The 14,757-nt window shown below is 32.4% G+C and overlaps 4 protein-coding genes across 8 annotated transcripts; all 4 read right to left on the minus strand.

Annotated features, from left to right (window-relative positions):
* Nucleotides 1–397: 397 nt before the first annotated feature.
* On the minus strand, nucleotides 398–1,131 carry LOC149661973 (histone H2A-like). The gene is made up of 2 exons (XM_089843546.1): nucleotides 906–1,131; nucleotides 398–837 (listed from the first exon to the last, which is right to left on the minus strand). Exons 1-2 carry the CDS (start codon nucleotides 1,007–1,009, stop codon nucleotides 519–521), a joined length of 423 nt encoding a protein of 140 aa, XP_089699672.1. The 5' UTR covers nucleotides 1,010–1,131; the 3' UTR covers nucleotides 398–518.
* A 496-nt stretch (nucleotides 1,132–1,627) lies between these two features.
* Nucleotides 1,628–5,366, minus strand: Rbbp5 (retinoblastoma binding protein 5). Its single transcript, XM_089843547.1, has 12 exons — nucleotides 5,268–5,366; nucleotides 5,175–5,200; nucleotides 4,904–5,076; nucleotides 4,697–4,837; nucleotides 4,475–4,634; nucleotides 4,283–4,392; nucleotides 3,526–3,799; nucleotides 3,361–3,432; nucleotides 2,464–2,648; nucleotides 2,287–2,401; nucleotides 2,108–2,225; nucleotides 1,628–2,018 (listed from the first exon to the last, which is right to left on the minus strand). Exons 1-12 carry the CDS (start codon nucleotides 5,284–5,286, stop codon nucleotides 1,771–1,773), a joined length of 1,641 nt encoding a protein of 546 aa, XP_089699673.1. The 5' UTR covers nucleotides 5,287–5,366; the 3' UTR covers nucleotides 1,628–1,770.
* Nucleotides 5,367–5,730: 364 nt separating this feature from the next.
* On the minus strand, nucleotides 5,731–9,722 carry Usf (upstream transcription factor usf). 4 transcript variants are annotated; one of them, XM_089843550.1, is made up of 7 exons: nucleotides 9,361–9,721; nucleotides 8,721–8,861; nucleotides 8,397–8,455; nucleotides 8,195–8,326; nucleotides 7,239–7,661; nucleotides 7,073–7,179; nucleotides 5,731–7,004 (listed from the first exon to the last, which is right to left on the minus strand). In XM_089843550.1, the coding sequence occupies exons 2-7, from the start codon at nucleotides 8,753–8,755 to the stop codon at nucleotides 6,777–6,779; spliced, it is 984 nt and encodes a 327-aa protein (XP_089699676.1). In that variant the 5' UTR covers nucleotides 8,756–8,861; nucleotides 9,361–9,721; the 3' UTR covers nucleotides 5,731–6,776. The 4 variants fall into 4 exon arrangements, with proteins under 4 accessions (XP_089699676.1, XP_089699680.1, XP_089699679.1 ...); XM_089843554.1 differs by having other exon boundaries at nucleotides 8,195–8,311; nucleotides 9,361–9,720; XM_089843553.1 differs by lacking the exon at nucleotides 8,721–8,861 and having other exon boundaries at nucleotides 9,361–9,722.
* A 646-nt stretch (nucleotides 9,723–10,368) lies between these two features.
* On the minus strand, nucleotides 10,369–14,650 carry SrpRalpha (signal recognition particle receptor alpha). 2 transcript variants are annotated; one of them, XM_089843548.1, is made up of 13 exons: nucleotides 14,441–14,650; nucleotides 14,222–14,305; nucleotides 14,007–14,150; nucleotides 13,783–13,936; nucleotides 13,645–13,662; nucleotides 12,776–12,917; nucleotides 12,313–12,469; nucleotides 11,976–12,231; nucleotides 11,640–11,899; nucleotides 11,340–11,553; nucleotides 11,155–11,240; nucleotides 10,902–11,078; nucleotides 10,369–10,804 (listed from the first exon to the last, which is right to left on the minus strand). In XM_089843548.1, exons 1-13 carry the CDS (start codon nucleotides 14,555–14,557, stop codon nucleotides 10,679–10,681), a joined length of 1,935 nt encoding a protein of 644 aa, XP_089699674.1. In that variant the 5' UTR covers nucleotides 14,558–14,650; the 3' UTR covers nucleotides 10,369–10,678. The 2 variants fall into 2 exon arrangements, with proteins under 2 accessions (XP_089699674.1, XP_089699675.1); XM_089843549.1 differs by lacking the exon at nucleotides 13,645–13,662 and having other exon boundaries at nucleotides 14,441–14,649.
* Between the last annotated feature and the right edge of the window lie 107 nt (nucleotides 14,651–14,757).

The following is a 14,757-nucleotide window of genomic DNA, read 5'->3' on the forward strand; positions in this document are numbered from 1 at the left end:
TTTATTCATTCATTCACTTCAGTTGTGGTTCTCCCCTTTATAACTCACTTTAGTTGTGGTTCTCCCCTTTATAACTCACTTTAGTTGTGGTTCTCCCCTTTATTACTCACTCTAGATGTGGTTCTCCCCTTTATTCATTCACTTTAGATGTGGCTCTCCCCTTTATTTCTCACTTTAGATGTGGTTCTCCCCTTTATTATTCATTCACTTCAGTTGTGGTTCTCCCCTTTATTATTCATTCACTTCAGTTGTGGTTCTCCCCTTTATTATTCATTCACTTCAGTTGTGGTTCTCCCCTTTATTGCTCACATTAGATGCAGATCATCCTTCACAATTTTGTTTTAAATTGCAATGACTACACACTCAATTGGCAATTTAGAATTAAAATAAACACTAATTATATGGATGAACTTTACATTTATTAAAAATATGAAACCTTCTTTAACAATGGAGTCAATAATACAATTTTTATGAAAATACAATGAACACTAGAACATAAAAACTGGAAGTTCCGGACTTTAGAACTCTTGACTGGCCGTGTTTTTCTTTCCAGCTTTGCCAGAAGTTGGTTGACTCTGACTGGTCTTCTTTGGCAAAAGGACAGCTTGGATGTTGGGTAAGACTCCTCCTTGAGCGATTGTCACTCCAGAAAGTAGCTTATTCAACTCTTCGTCATTTCGAATGGCCAACTGAAGATGCCTCGGGATGATTCTGGTCTTTTTGTTATCCCGAGCCGCATTACCAGCCAACTCCAAGACTTCAGCTGCCAAGTACTCAAGGACAGCGGCTAAATATACAGGGGCTCCAGCTCCAACCCTTTCGCTGTAATTTCCCTTTCTAAAATTGATTAAAAAGGCAATTAATTATAATGAAACCTTTGTCTATCATCACTCCTTTTCCTTTACCTTAACAATCTATGAATCCTACCAACTGGAAATTGTAATCCAGCCCGACTGGAACGAGTCTTGGCCTTGCTCTTAGCTTTACCACCTTTCCCGCGTCCGCTCATTATAAATTAATTAACTTTAAACTGATTAAAATTAAAACGGAATAAAGACTAACCGGGTTATCCCTGTTAGAAGACTGCCTACAACGGAATCAGAAAGCGCGGGAATGAGAATGGCGCCAAAATCGCGCGCGCTTCGGTTTTATAGTGATTTTTCTGCACCACGTGACTTCTAAAATTATTCCGCCAGGGACTTTGCCCCTATCCGGAAACCACGGATGTATAAAACCTATACTGGAGTGGTAAACACTCAGCATGGAAAGTGGCTAAAGTTTTTCTCCTTAACCTTTAACCTTTAACATTTAACATTAAGCAGAAATTTTCAGTGGTCGTTGATTATGTCACTCATATGGATATTTATGTATCGGAAAACACTTTCTTTTTCGTTTATAGTAAATTTAATGACAATTTTTTAATGCATAATTAAAAACGAGATCCAGTAATGACTTATACATCCATGGTAAAACGATCCAACATTTCCGCGTTTTTTCTTCTAGATGGCGCCAAATCATGGGAAAACCCGCCAAAAATTTTAATTTGTCAACGTGGCTGTCGTGGGCTGCGTGTAAAACTTTTAATTACTAGTCAATAATCTAATTTATTAATAATATATCTCAAAAATATGTTCCACAATTGATTTATTTTACAAAAAACGAAAAAAACAAAGATGTGAATTGGGAAAATTGATATTTACAATGAACATGATTAGGCTTAACAACAAATCCACAATATAAAATTACAAACACAATTAATTAATTCAAAACTTAATGACTTCCGCTACTAGAGTGAGTGTTATGGGTAGAATGATGAGTCGCCTGAAATCTTTCTCGAAATCGATCTCCTTTACCAGAATGTTTAGAAGACGAGCGATGAAGACTTTTAGAATCATGATGAGAACCGCTAATTGATGGATTTGATTTGTGAGATGATTTAGGACGACCTATTTTACGAGGACCACCTTGATGGTGATGACCTTTGTCCCTAGCTTTAGCACTTAGCAAAGGATGGATTTCTTTGTTAAAAAAAAAAAAAAAAAAAAAAATATTAGAAGAGATTTTTAAGAGGAACAAATGCAATTAATTAATTAATTAATGCGAATACCATCAGTAGGAAAATGTGATAAATTAACATCAATGGTTTTCATTTTCTTCTTTTTTGTAGGCGATGACAAGTCACTAGATGATTGTCTTTTGCTCTGGTGATCATCAGATTGTAAAATCTGACATACCAAAAATTAATTTTAAGTTAATTAAGAATGACGTAATAAAAAGGAAGTTAACCTGATCAGCAGCACCAAAAGCCATTAATCCAGCTCCCCACCCTTCTTCGGGTTCATCTACATCCGGTGATATTGGAAGGTATAACAGAGTCTTTGTGTCCTCAGTTTCTTCATCACTGAAAACGGACAAAAAAAAACATTAATTGAAATCAAATTAATGCGTTAATTAATAAATTACCTGCTACAAAAAGCCGCAATAGGCTCAACTGTACAAACATCAACTACTTCATCCTCTTCTTGTTTCTCGGGATGTAAGGTTGGGCTTTTATCTTCATCCGATAAATCAAATTCACTCTCCCTCTCTTCGTATTCCACATTTTCATCCAATTCCTTAAAATCAGGAGCAAATGCGCTCCAATTTTCCTAAAAAAGAAGACAAATGTCCTTAGAAATGAGCTGTAATTAACTTTAGGTAACATAACATTATAGCTTAAAAGAATGGCTGCTTTTTCTAAATATAAAAGGAATTAGCCTTATTCCTGATCAGCGCCACCTACCCATAGCGGCGACTTTGAGAACTACTGTAAGCGGCAAGCCAATCAGATGTCGCTAAAATCTGGTGACGTCACTAACTGGCACTCTCGGGTCTTACCAAAAATGACGTCACCAGATTTTAGCGACATCTGATTGGCTTGCCGCTTACAGTAGTTCTCAAAGTCACCGCTATGGGTAGATGGCGCTGATCAGGAATAAGGCTAATTCAATTAAATATTAAAAGAATAAAGAAATAAATGATCTCTTATTACAAATGATAATTTACATTTTATTAGGCTTAAAAACTATCAAGGACTACTGGTAAATGGAACATCAACGCGCGTGATCGAGTGGGCTATGCCCTTACCTCTCTCACCCTATGAGAATTCAACCAATCCCTTTAGGGGGTGGCTAGCAGACGTCACTAAAGCAATGGCGGCGCAGTAGTTCTTGATTGTTTTTAAGACTAATTAAATGCTAATTATTTTGCAATAAGAGGTCATTTATTTATTCTTTTTAATATTTAATTCCTTTTATATTTAGAAAAAGGCCCTTCTTTTAAATTAAGCTACAATTTTACGTAACCCGAAATATTCCTTACAACTTGAGGTTGAGCCCATATTGAAACAACACCACTTGAAATTGAAGCTATTATTGGCCGTACTGGATGCCACTTTAATTAATTAATAAAATTTCTTACTGATAAAGTATAATTTAATTTAATTTTCAAAAAAATTAAAAATAAAAATAAAAATTTTATTCTTACAACAACATCTAATAACAATTCTCCTTTAGTTCCGTGTAAGATTTTAACCAAATTTCCTATGCTTTTTTCCCATATATATAAAGCGTGTTGTCTAGCAGATCCAGCGCAAATATACTCTCCATCTCCAGAAAAGGAGCATTTTTTCCAGGTGGTTTTATTAACCAAATCCTGAAGTTTCTGAATTGGTTCCGGTTCTCCATCTTGACCACAAGCTAATACTTCCTCACTTTCATACACACGAATAACTCGATCCGCTGTATTCACTAGGAAACAACTAAAGAGCAAAATCTAAGTTAATTGATTATCAACCATAATTAACTATGAAAATATTTAAAAAAAAATAAAAAAAAATATTTAAAAAAATAAAATACATTTAAAAAAAAAATATATTTAAAAAAAAAAATATATTTAAAAAAAATATATTTAAAAAAAAATATTAAAAAAAAAATATTTAAAAAAAAAAATATTTAAAAAAAATATATATTTAAAAAAAAAATATATTTAAAAAAAATATATTTAAAAAAAAATATTAAAAAAAAAATATTAAAAAAAAAATATTAAAAAAAAAATATATTAAAAAAAAAAAAAATATTAAAAAAAAAAATTAAAAAAAAAATATTTAAAAAAAATATATTTAGAAAAAAATATATTTTTAAAAAAAAATATATATTTTTAAAAAAAAAAAATATTAAAAAAAATAAAAAATTAAAAAAAAATATATTTAGAAAAAAAAAAAAAAAAAAAAAAATAGACTTACTTTCCCCTTCTAGCAAATTCTATGGATTTGATAGCTGTTGTGTTAGAAGTTCCAGTTGTTACCCGAAAAGAAGCCAATAGTTTCAAGTCTGGAACTGACATAACAATGATCTAAATAAAATTTAAAATATTAACATTAATTTTAATTGGAAACACAAAAAAATTATTACAAATTATTATGAATATAGATTACTTTTCCTCTAGCATTTCCTGTATAAATATACTTTCCTCTTCTGTCAAAAGAAGCTACTATATTACTGTCAGATTCATCATCTAAAGGCACAACTGAATGAGATCCATCCATTCTAACTAAAACTGCCGCGTGTTTCATGGGACATACTAAAAAGGTATTACTATAAAGAGTTTTACGTCAACTTTGGGTCAAACCAACAAAATTTAGACTTATAAAACTCACTCGTCTCTTGGACTAAGTTGGACCTTTAAAATTGGTGAAGGAAAACGGTATCTTTGATCACATTCTCCCGATAAAATGTCCCATAAACATACACTGTTATCAGTTGATGCACTGAGAAGCTTATACCCATTTCTACTCCAGCTTTAATAGTAAAGGTGATTAAACTACCTTGTCTAAACAGTAAACGTACATTTGTGAAATATTTACCTCAATGAACACACTGGATGAACGTGTGCACTGATTATCTTAGCAATTCCTCGGGTCAAAAAGTCCCAAATGACAATTCTACCATCATTACAACCTACTGCTAGCAATGTTCCCCTTCGATTGAAAGCGCACGTAACGGCCAAACTTATGCAATCCAAAGCTCCATCAAACTCCTAAAACATTTAAAAAATTCGCGTTAGTTTAATTAACATTAATCATTTAAATTTGAATTTCAAATTAGGAAATATTCCGTTAAGCCTTGGCTTCTTACCTCAGGATAGTTTTGTCCAAATGATTCTGAAATAATCTCAAGTATTATTACATTTAATTTAATTTATAGAAAAAATAAAAGAACTAATTTTACCTAATAATTCCAAATTCATTATGTCAATTCAATTAGAATTTAAATTAATTATTTTCGAGATTGAAAAATTGAAGAAGCAGACGACAATCGCCACTATCGCCAGGGCCGGAAATAAGCATTGTCCAATAAAATATTAAAATGTCCTATATTTTTTTTTAAAAATTAAGGGGGTCACTGGACGTTTTGACCAATAAATTTTCCGAAGTTTTGGTACCTTGACTATGATGATGGGACAATATTTTTGCGCACTTTGGTGGACAATGTCCTATAAATTTTCTGGGCAAAGGGGGGATCACTGGACACATGTCCTATAAGAAATATTTCTTATTTCCGGCCCTGACTATCCCAGCCTCCCAGGCTGAGAAATAAGTATATTTTTTGAAACTATATAGCCAAGGCCCAAGCATATGTATCCCTGAAAATTTTTTTTAAAAATTAAATGTAATGTGGCTACATTACAATAAACGTTATGAAAATTTGTTTATTTTCAAGCAAACACAACACTGCTTTTATAAATTTTACATTTTTGGCAGTAATTGCGTTAAATTTGAATATTTTATACACGCTGTTTTCATTATCTTTTCAATAGGGCGTGAAACGGAATTAATCCATAAACAGATATATCATTAAAACAACCAATTGTCATCATTGTTCCATTAATTAATTTCTTTACAACAATATTTTTTTACTTTAATAATAAAAAGAAAAAAAAAATTGTAATATTAATTTTTTTTAATCGACAGTGAGGCAGATCGAGTCTGATCAACAAACTATCAGCTTCATATTGTACTTTACAAATTTACATTTATACAAAAAAGAATATAATGAAACTAATATAATTTTCCTATCCTTTGTAACTATTAAGCCCAGCTTCAAAAAACCAAAAAAAAAAAAATTATTAATATTAATAGCGAGAGAGGAGAGGAGAGAAGAGGCGTATTTTAAAAGCTAATAATTAATTTTAAGCAAATAATATTAATCAGGATGAAATAAATTTCTTTGTTACATATTAATTAATATTTTGTACAAAACTGGTTAAAAATTTCAATCAAAAATTAAATTATGATTGTTAAGCATGCAACTATTACTCTTAATTTAAGCCTTTTTTTATTTTATTTTCTGTTTAACCTTTGAATGAAAACTTTTGAAGAAAAAACAAATGCATTTAGGTTGAATAAATTTAAATTTATCATATAGTGCTTCTATATAACAAACTCCTCTCCTCTTAAAAAAAAGGGTTAAATTCAAAGGAGTAGAATACCTTAATCTATTTATTATTTTAAGTATAATTAACTACTTGAAGAAAATCTAAAAAATAGGTTAGAAGAAAATAGTTTTAATTTCATATGAATCTGGTAGTAGAAGTTTGCCTATTGTAACTTATTAATTAATTAATTAATTAATTAATTATTAAAGTTTTAATTGTTTTTTTTTTATATATATAAAGACTGTGTTTGTTTTTTTTTGTTTTTCTTTCAGAAGAAGAAGAAATTCGAAGATACCACCAATTTACGAAGCGTTAGCTCCATCATGTTCGGAACTTATTGTTATTCCATTTTGTTGTAAAAGGGTTCTAAGGACTTCATTTTCATTTTTAACTTCTTCACACTGTTGACGGAGAAGTTCAATTTCCACCAATAAAGCTTCATTTTCCTTTAAAGCATCCGGTAATTTTGAATTTGTCGTACGTAATTCTTGAATGTAGTCAACAGCTTTGGCTAGAATGCTTCCTTTACTCTGAAATTTAACGACAAAACTTCAAACAAATTGAAGTTTAATTCTTTCAATAAACATCACGGTCTTACAGTTGAGCTAACTTGTCCTTGTTTCGTATGGTCAGCGCTGCAATCAGGTACAATTTTTGATAACTTTATAATCCAGTTATTAATCTTATCACGTCTTCGCCTTTCAACTGAAAAGAAATCAAATATTATTCAATCCTCAAATCATTTTCATTTTCAGTTAACGGACCTTCATTATGGGTGGCTCTTCTCCTTTCATCTCTGGCTGTTTTATGACCTTCTAACCTCGGACTATATTGATGCGTTCTTGGGGCCAAAGCCCTTTGACCAGTTTGTATAACATCTTGAGGTGACATCATGACGTAAAACTGTCCAGTAGCCGAAGCAGCCAGGGCCGCAGTCTCTGGATTAGCGGTGATGGTACCATCAGCTCCCGTAGCGGCGCTAACAGCCGGAAAATACGTAAACTTTGCTTCTTCATCCTCTCCACCATCAATATCCGGACTTCCACTACCATTTGTATTAGTATAAGGGCTGGATATAATAGCTTGGGCAACTTGAGGTGCCACTAACGTTGCCGCTGTTGTAACAACATTTCCATCTCCTACATCGGGACCTTGAGTTACTTGGACAACTCTGTAGGTTAATGCTCCTAAAAGGATTAATTATTTATTTAGAAGGTAATATAGGCTTTAGTTTCCTTCAAGTTATTATCAGTGGTGTGCGAGTCCCGTTTTTTCGGTTTCGAGCCGAGTCCGAGTATCGGAACTAATTTCTTATCGAGTATCGAGCCGAGTCTCAAAAATACTTTCGAGTATCGAGTATTTAGATAAGGTCCAAATTTTGTTTGTTCTTTCGAGTAATTATCGAGTCTCAAATATTGACTTGTCGAGTAGCAATTTTGTAAATTTCTTGAAAATAACAAAGATGTTCAATTATCTAATATCGAACTAGTTCAAAAAGATTGTTAGTGATCAATTGAACATTGAACTGGTGATTTTCAAAATAAATGATCATGAACTCATCGTCTGCTATAGTTGTAAGCCTCGGACTCGAGTATTTAAAATGTTAAAAAGCTACTCGAATCTGTCTCGAGTATCTCAATGTGTTGTTATCGAGTATCGAGTCAAGTACTCGGCTCGATACTCGAACTTAACGAGTACTCGCACACCCCTGGTTACAAACCTCCATGGCCACTTTCAGCTCTAAACTGGTACTGAACGTTAGAACTACCATCTATTAAAGTAGCTCCCGAAGAAACACTGGCAATATCACCACCACTTTGCTCCTCAACAACTTCCCCTTTAATAGAGACAACTTACAATTTCACCAATTTTTTTAACCAATCAGTTACAGAATATGAAAGACTATAAAGAGTAGCTTTTACCATCAGACTGAATTTGAGATGTTTCATCCGATGCAGAGTCAGTGGCTTTCTCTTGCGCGCTACATAGATTAATTTAATAGACATTAGCTTTAAAAGCAATTTTAATAATAGACTAATGGCACCCCATGTTATTTCCCCATAGAGATTAATACAGTCGAAGGCAGAGGGCTGCCATTACTCTATTACAGAGGTTTTTTATTATTATTTTCAAATATAAACACAATTACACAAAGCAAAGCCAAGTACAAATTAGCATATTAGGTTTATCTTATCATGACATTAATTAATTAAAGTAAAATAAAATAATTAAAACAGGGTACCTACATACTATAAATTTTGCCCTTTGAGGAAACAAACATTTCACAGTTATCTTCCCAAGACAATTAAGGGCAAATGGGAATAGTGTACCAACCAAAAGCTAGGAAACACAGCCAACTGATATGCCTATCAGGGACTCAACACATCCTGCGAGAGTGAAAAAACGAAATAAACTTTAGACAAATCATTTAAAAATCACGAACTTTTGCCATTCCTAATGGTAAATTAACAAGGTTAGTGAGGTTACACGATAGACTAATGGCACCCCGTGTTATTTCCCCATAGTGCAGTGCTTAATACAGTCGAAGGCAGAGGGCTGCCATTACCCTATACATTTGGTGGACAAATTGCATTAGCCATGCTTGTGCTTCTGGAACTAAACACTAAACACTAAACACACAGTCGTAATTCTAAAATATTTACGAAAGCTTTTATTAAGTTTCTAAGTGAAATTTAAATAAGGTATTTAATTTAATGAGGTTTAAATAACAACATTCGCTATGGTAATGGTTACAACACTACCATATCCTAGGCTTGTTTGGGCCTAACCCCGCAATTAAGCTAACAGCTCTAATATTTACGCAGCGACAAATCATACAACAAGATTAACTAATACTAAAATTAATTAAATAATTAACTCTTTTACCTGTGTTCTAGTGTTTCATCCAGTATTTCTTCCATGTGGGGTTTTCAATTTGAAAATTTGGTCACGGGGCCAGTGTTTGGGTCACATGAGATGATTTTCAAAATGGCGTATAAAATATAGTGCGTATTAATTCTTTACACGTTGTATGTACTATTTACTACGGCTTCGAACCACCGAACCAAGCCTATCTTATATTTATTTTTCTTTCGCAACGCAACTTCGCAACCAATAAAATCTTAAATGGTGTATTTGTTTGTTGTTTACCCTTTATTAGATTAAATCCTAGTAGGCTTAAAATTTGTTTAAATTCTTGAAAAATGGAAAAAGACCAGAATAAACTCGGAATGAGTTAGTTTAGTTCACGTATAAAGTAGTCCCACGCCAATGCACTTGTAGACATAAGCCAGGGCCGGAAATAAGCACAGGACACTGGACATTAATTAATAAAATTTTTAAATGTCTCAAAATGTTTTTTAAGACTAAGGGAGTCACATTTTTCTTATTTCCGGCCCTGTTTGTAGAAAATTTCAAAGTATCTTATCTATGCTATTATTGACAATCTATCAATGGCAATATTTTAAATTTTCCTTCTCAAAAGTGACATTTTTGTAAACAACTCTCTACCCCCAAGAGGCGCCATTTCTCAGACTTTTTGTAGGCGAAATGACGTCACTTTAAATTCCACCAATCCGATATCGCCGTTAAATGGCGCGTAATCCAAATTGAGCGGGATTCCACTGATAAACAGCGCCATCTAGGTTAAAGTTAGGCAACCACCAATCCGATATCGCCGTTAAATGGCGCGTAATCCAAATTGAGCGGTATTCCGCTGATAAACAGCGCCATCTAGGTTAAAAGTTAGGCAACCACCAATCCGATATCGCCGTTAAATGGCGCGTAATCCAAATTGAGCGGGAATCCATTCATAAACAGCGCCATCTAGGTTAAAAGTTAGGCAACCACCAATACACAATCGCAATTAATTAATGAATAAAATAAATAAAGTAGTAACAGTTCGAAAAATTTATATATTTTTTTCTTTATATTATATAATAATTTTGGATCATTTTTCTGATCTCTTTTTGATCATATAATGAAACAAACCATTTCTCAAGAGAAAAAAAGATGTCAAAAATAGACAAAAAAAGTTAAATAGGCCATTAAAATTTTGAGAAATTTAGTAATTAATCCAAATTAATTGAAAGCCAAATTGTGAATGGGATTATTAAGAAAAAGGAATGATATAATAAATTCATTTTTTTTTATAACCCTTAATTAATTAAAATATAAAAAAATAAACCCAAGAAATTAATTTTATTTATTTCATAAGAGCGTGAACGACCGCTTTAGGGTTAAGAGTTTTTAGATCAGTATAAGTTTGTCCAGTTCCCACAAAAACAATGGGTTGACCAGTGATGAAGGTCATTGAAATAGCAGCTCCAACCTTTTTAAATTTCATTTAAAACAATTTTAATTTAATTTTTAAATTAAATACGTAATTAAAAATTAATTAATTAATAATAATAATAATAATAACTTACTTTATCGTCGATGGTATCAAACTTTGTAAGGACAATTCCATCAATTAAATGAGGATTATCTTGACTGGAATGATCGGCTAAAGCTTGATTAAACTTAACAAGTTGATCAACGGCTTCATTACCAACCAAAGCTTCACCCACAAATAATACCAAATCAGGAGAATTGACTTTAATCAACTAAATTAAATTAATAAATGATTAATTAATTAATTAATTAATTAATTTTTAAATCTATTAATTAATAATTAATTACCTTAGCTAAAGCTCTCATTAAAGGTTCGTTATCTTGCATCCGTCCAGCAGTATCAACCAAAACCACATCAATCCTCGCATCTCGAGCTGAAATTTGTAATGGATTTAATTAAAATAATTTAATTTAATTATTTATTTAATTAATTAATTAATTAGCTTTCTATGTGAAAATTAAAAGTTCTATACCATAATTAATGGCTTCCATGGCAATTCCAGCAGCGTCTTTCCCATATCCTTTCTCATACAATTGAACCATTTGAGTGTTGTTGTGTTTCTCTGAGGGATGTAAAGCGTTCAAATGTCTCGTGTGAGTTCTAAGTTGTTCAACCGCGCCCGCTCTAAAAGTATCACAGGCAGCGATAAGAACTCTAAAGTTGTTCTCAATCAACCAGAAGCAAATCTAATTAAAAATAATTAATTTGTTTAAATTAAAATAAAAACTACTTCCAAGTTAAATAACTAAAAATACGAGATATGATATCTCACCTTTGCTAAATTAGTAGATTTTCCAACTCCATTAACTCCGCAGAAAGTCACAACAAAGGGACGTCTCTGTCTTTGGGCTTCCATTACATCACGTAAAATATCAATCCGACGTCGAGGGGAAAGTAATTGAACCAGGGCTTCGGTAAGAGTGTTTTTAACTGTTGAGGTGATGCCAGTAAAGGTTCCCAGAACTTTCCCTTCCAATTTAGTGGCAACAGATTCGCATAATTTCTCAGCAATATCAGTGGCAACATTTTTGCCTATTATAAATTATAATTACTTTACTTAATTAAATTAACTCAAATTAATACCTTTATTAATTAATTAATTAATTACCTATCATATGATCTCTCATTTTATCCAAAACAGATTGCATATCTTCTCTAGTAATACTTTTTGAACCAACCAAACCACGGAACATGTTAAACATGCCAAATCCTTTAGTGGATCCCTTGGCTTTTGAACTTTGGGATTTATTAATAATTTCTTCATCATCATCATCTTCTTCCTCCTCATCTTCATCCATTTCAGAATCTTCATCAGGAACCTCCATTCCTTTGAGTTCACCTTGCATTTGACCAATCCAGGATCTCTATAAGAGTTTGATTTAAAGTTAATGTCCCTTGATGACCACTCGTGTTGTGTTTAAGTAGTTCTTAACAGAACTTCTTACAGATTCATCATTCAACATATCTTCAGGGTTAACTCCATTTTCAATTGAACCATTTTGTTCCTTGCTAAAATCGAGATCAGGCAAATCCTTGTTGTTTCCACCTTGTTCCCATTTTCTCGGTTTCTTTGACTTATCCTTGGAAGCAATTGGACTTTTTCTATAACAGAAAACTATATTTTATAATTTTCTGAACAATTAGCGGTCTTATTCCTGATCAGCGCCACCTACCCATAGCGGCGACTTTGAGAACTACTGTAAGCGGCAAGCCAATCAGATGTCGCTAAAATCTGGTGACGTCATTTTTGGTAAGACCCCCGAGAGTGCCCGTCAGTGACGTCACCAGATTTTAGCGACTTCTGATTGGCTTGCCGCTTACAGTAGTTCTCAAAGTCGCCGCTATGGGTAGGTGGCGCTGATTAGGAATAAGACTGCTAATTTAAGTAGTTATTAACTTGGATCCTACGTTTTTTCAGGTTTCTTGCTTTTTCCTTGCATTTTTTCAAATAATTTCTGTCTATTCTTCATTATTAAGTCTTCCTCGTTAGGGCCAATTACTTCCGGTTCTTCTTGGATAATTTCTTTAGGGGAAGGAAGCTCTTGTTTTTCTTAATATTGAATATTGAAAGATATTTTAATTTTTAAATAATTATTTAGGAAACTTTAATTAATTAATAGATTGTTTACAAATTACAATAGGATGCAATGTTAATTAAATTAAATTAAATTAAAGTCGTAATTTCATAAAGAAACTTCTTAAGAATGTAAATTAATATTTGTAAACTTTGCACACTTAATGATGAAGAAATTATCATGCATAAAACTCAGGGGTGTGCGAGTACTCGGTTCGAGTATCGAGCCGAGTACTTGACTCGATACTCGATAACAATACATTGAGATACTCGAGACAGATTCGAGTAGCTTTTTAACATCTTAAATACTCGGACAAATACTCGAGTCCGAGGCTTACAACTATAGCAGACGATGAGTTCATGATCATTTATTTTGAAAATCAATTGTTCAATGTTTAATTGATCACTAACAATCTTTTTGAACTAGTTCGATATTAGATAATTGAACATCTTCGTTATTTTCAAGAAATTTACAAAATTGCTACTCGACAAGTCAATATTTGAGACTCGATAATTACTCGAACATAACAAACAAAATTTGACCTTATCTAAATACTCGATACTCGAAAGTATTTTTGAGACTCGGCTCGATACTCGATAAGAAATTAGTTTTGATACTCGGACTCGGCTCGAAACCGAAAAAACAGGACTCGCACACCATTAAAACTACTATTCTCATGCCTAGATTTTAAAGTACACATACTTATTACCTTCTTCCCGGCTAATAATAAGAAGAAGAAAGGGGAAAATTCAAAATAGACCAACTGAGCTTTGTATCTTACATATTTAATTTAACTAAGCAACTAATCTAAATTAAATAAAAAGAATTAAATAATAATACCTTTCTCCTTTCCTTTGCCAGCTGGTTTAGAATCCTTTTTATTTTCAATCATTGAAGCGACTGTTTTCTTTGACTTGAGCGATTCTTCAAAAGATTTCATCTTTTTGGGTTGACTGGCAATTTTTTTACCAAATTCTTCAGCGCATCTAAGGATCTACCGCCCCATAAAATGATGTCAATTTTGTACTAGACTCGAGGTAAAAGTTCGTTTAATTCATCCTTACAGAGGCATACTCGGAACTAAACTCAAAGTTGCCAAGAAATCTACCATTTTCCAAATCTCTCTTATATTTATCTCTGAATTCCAAATGGACATCGTCCAAGAATTTATCAATGTAGGATAATTGAAGAATTTTTTGATAAGCAACCTGCGTAACAGAACTACTTATTTGGTATTTCCATATGTTATTTACTTTACACAAACAAAATTTTAACTTACAACAAACACCAATTCAAATTCATTATCCAATTTATATTTTAACGTCAGACCTTCATGAGTGTATGAATCAACACCGCCTCTTTCCTATAAAAAGTAAAGAACCATTTAAATAAATTTGGTTTAAATGACGAAGGTAAATCTAATTACGCAACACATGTTTGTAGAAAGCAACATATTTTTGTATTAGGCCTATGCTTAAGCCTTTGCTTTTACACATACCTGGAGTATCACAGTTCGAATTAAGGCATTCACAGAAGGCGAAAAGAACTGAGATGTGCCTTGAAAACACCAAAGAACTATACCGCTTTTACTAAATATAGTAAATAAATCAAGCATCTTTTAATGTTAAGATTAACTTTAATTTCGCGTTGACGATGTACAAAACACTCACGACGTCCACGTCAAAATGATTTTTTCTTCTTTTGGTTTTCGTAGTTTTTTTTATCGACGTCACAGGAGGAAATGTAGAAGGTCAGCCAATCAGAGCCATTTGATAATAAGGCGCGATTATTTGAATGTAATATTAACACGTGCGT

This window comes from Phalangium opilio, unplaced genomic scaffold (assembly GCF_054372755.1).
Source record: "Phalangium opilio isolate 3A_F unplaced genomic scaffold, DU_Popi_V2 ptg000070l_1, whole genome shotgun sequence".
In the NCBI taxonomy this organism is placed as follows: domain Eukaryota; kingdom Metazoa; phylum Arthropoda; class Arachnida; order Opiliones; family Phalangiidae; genus Phalangium; species Phalangium opilio.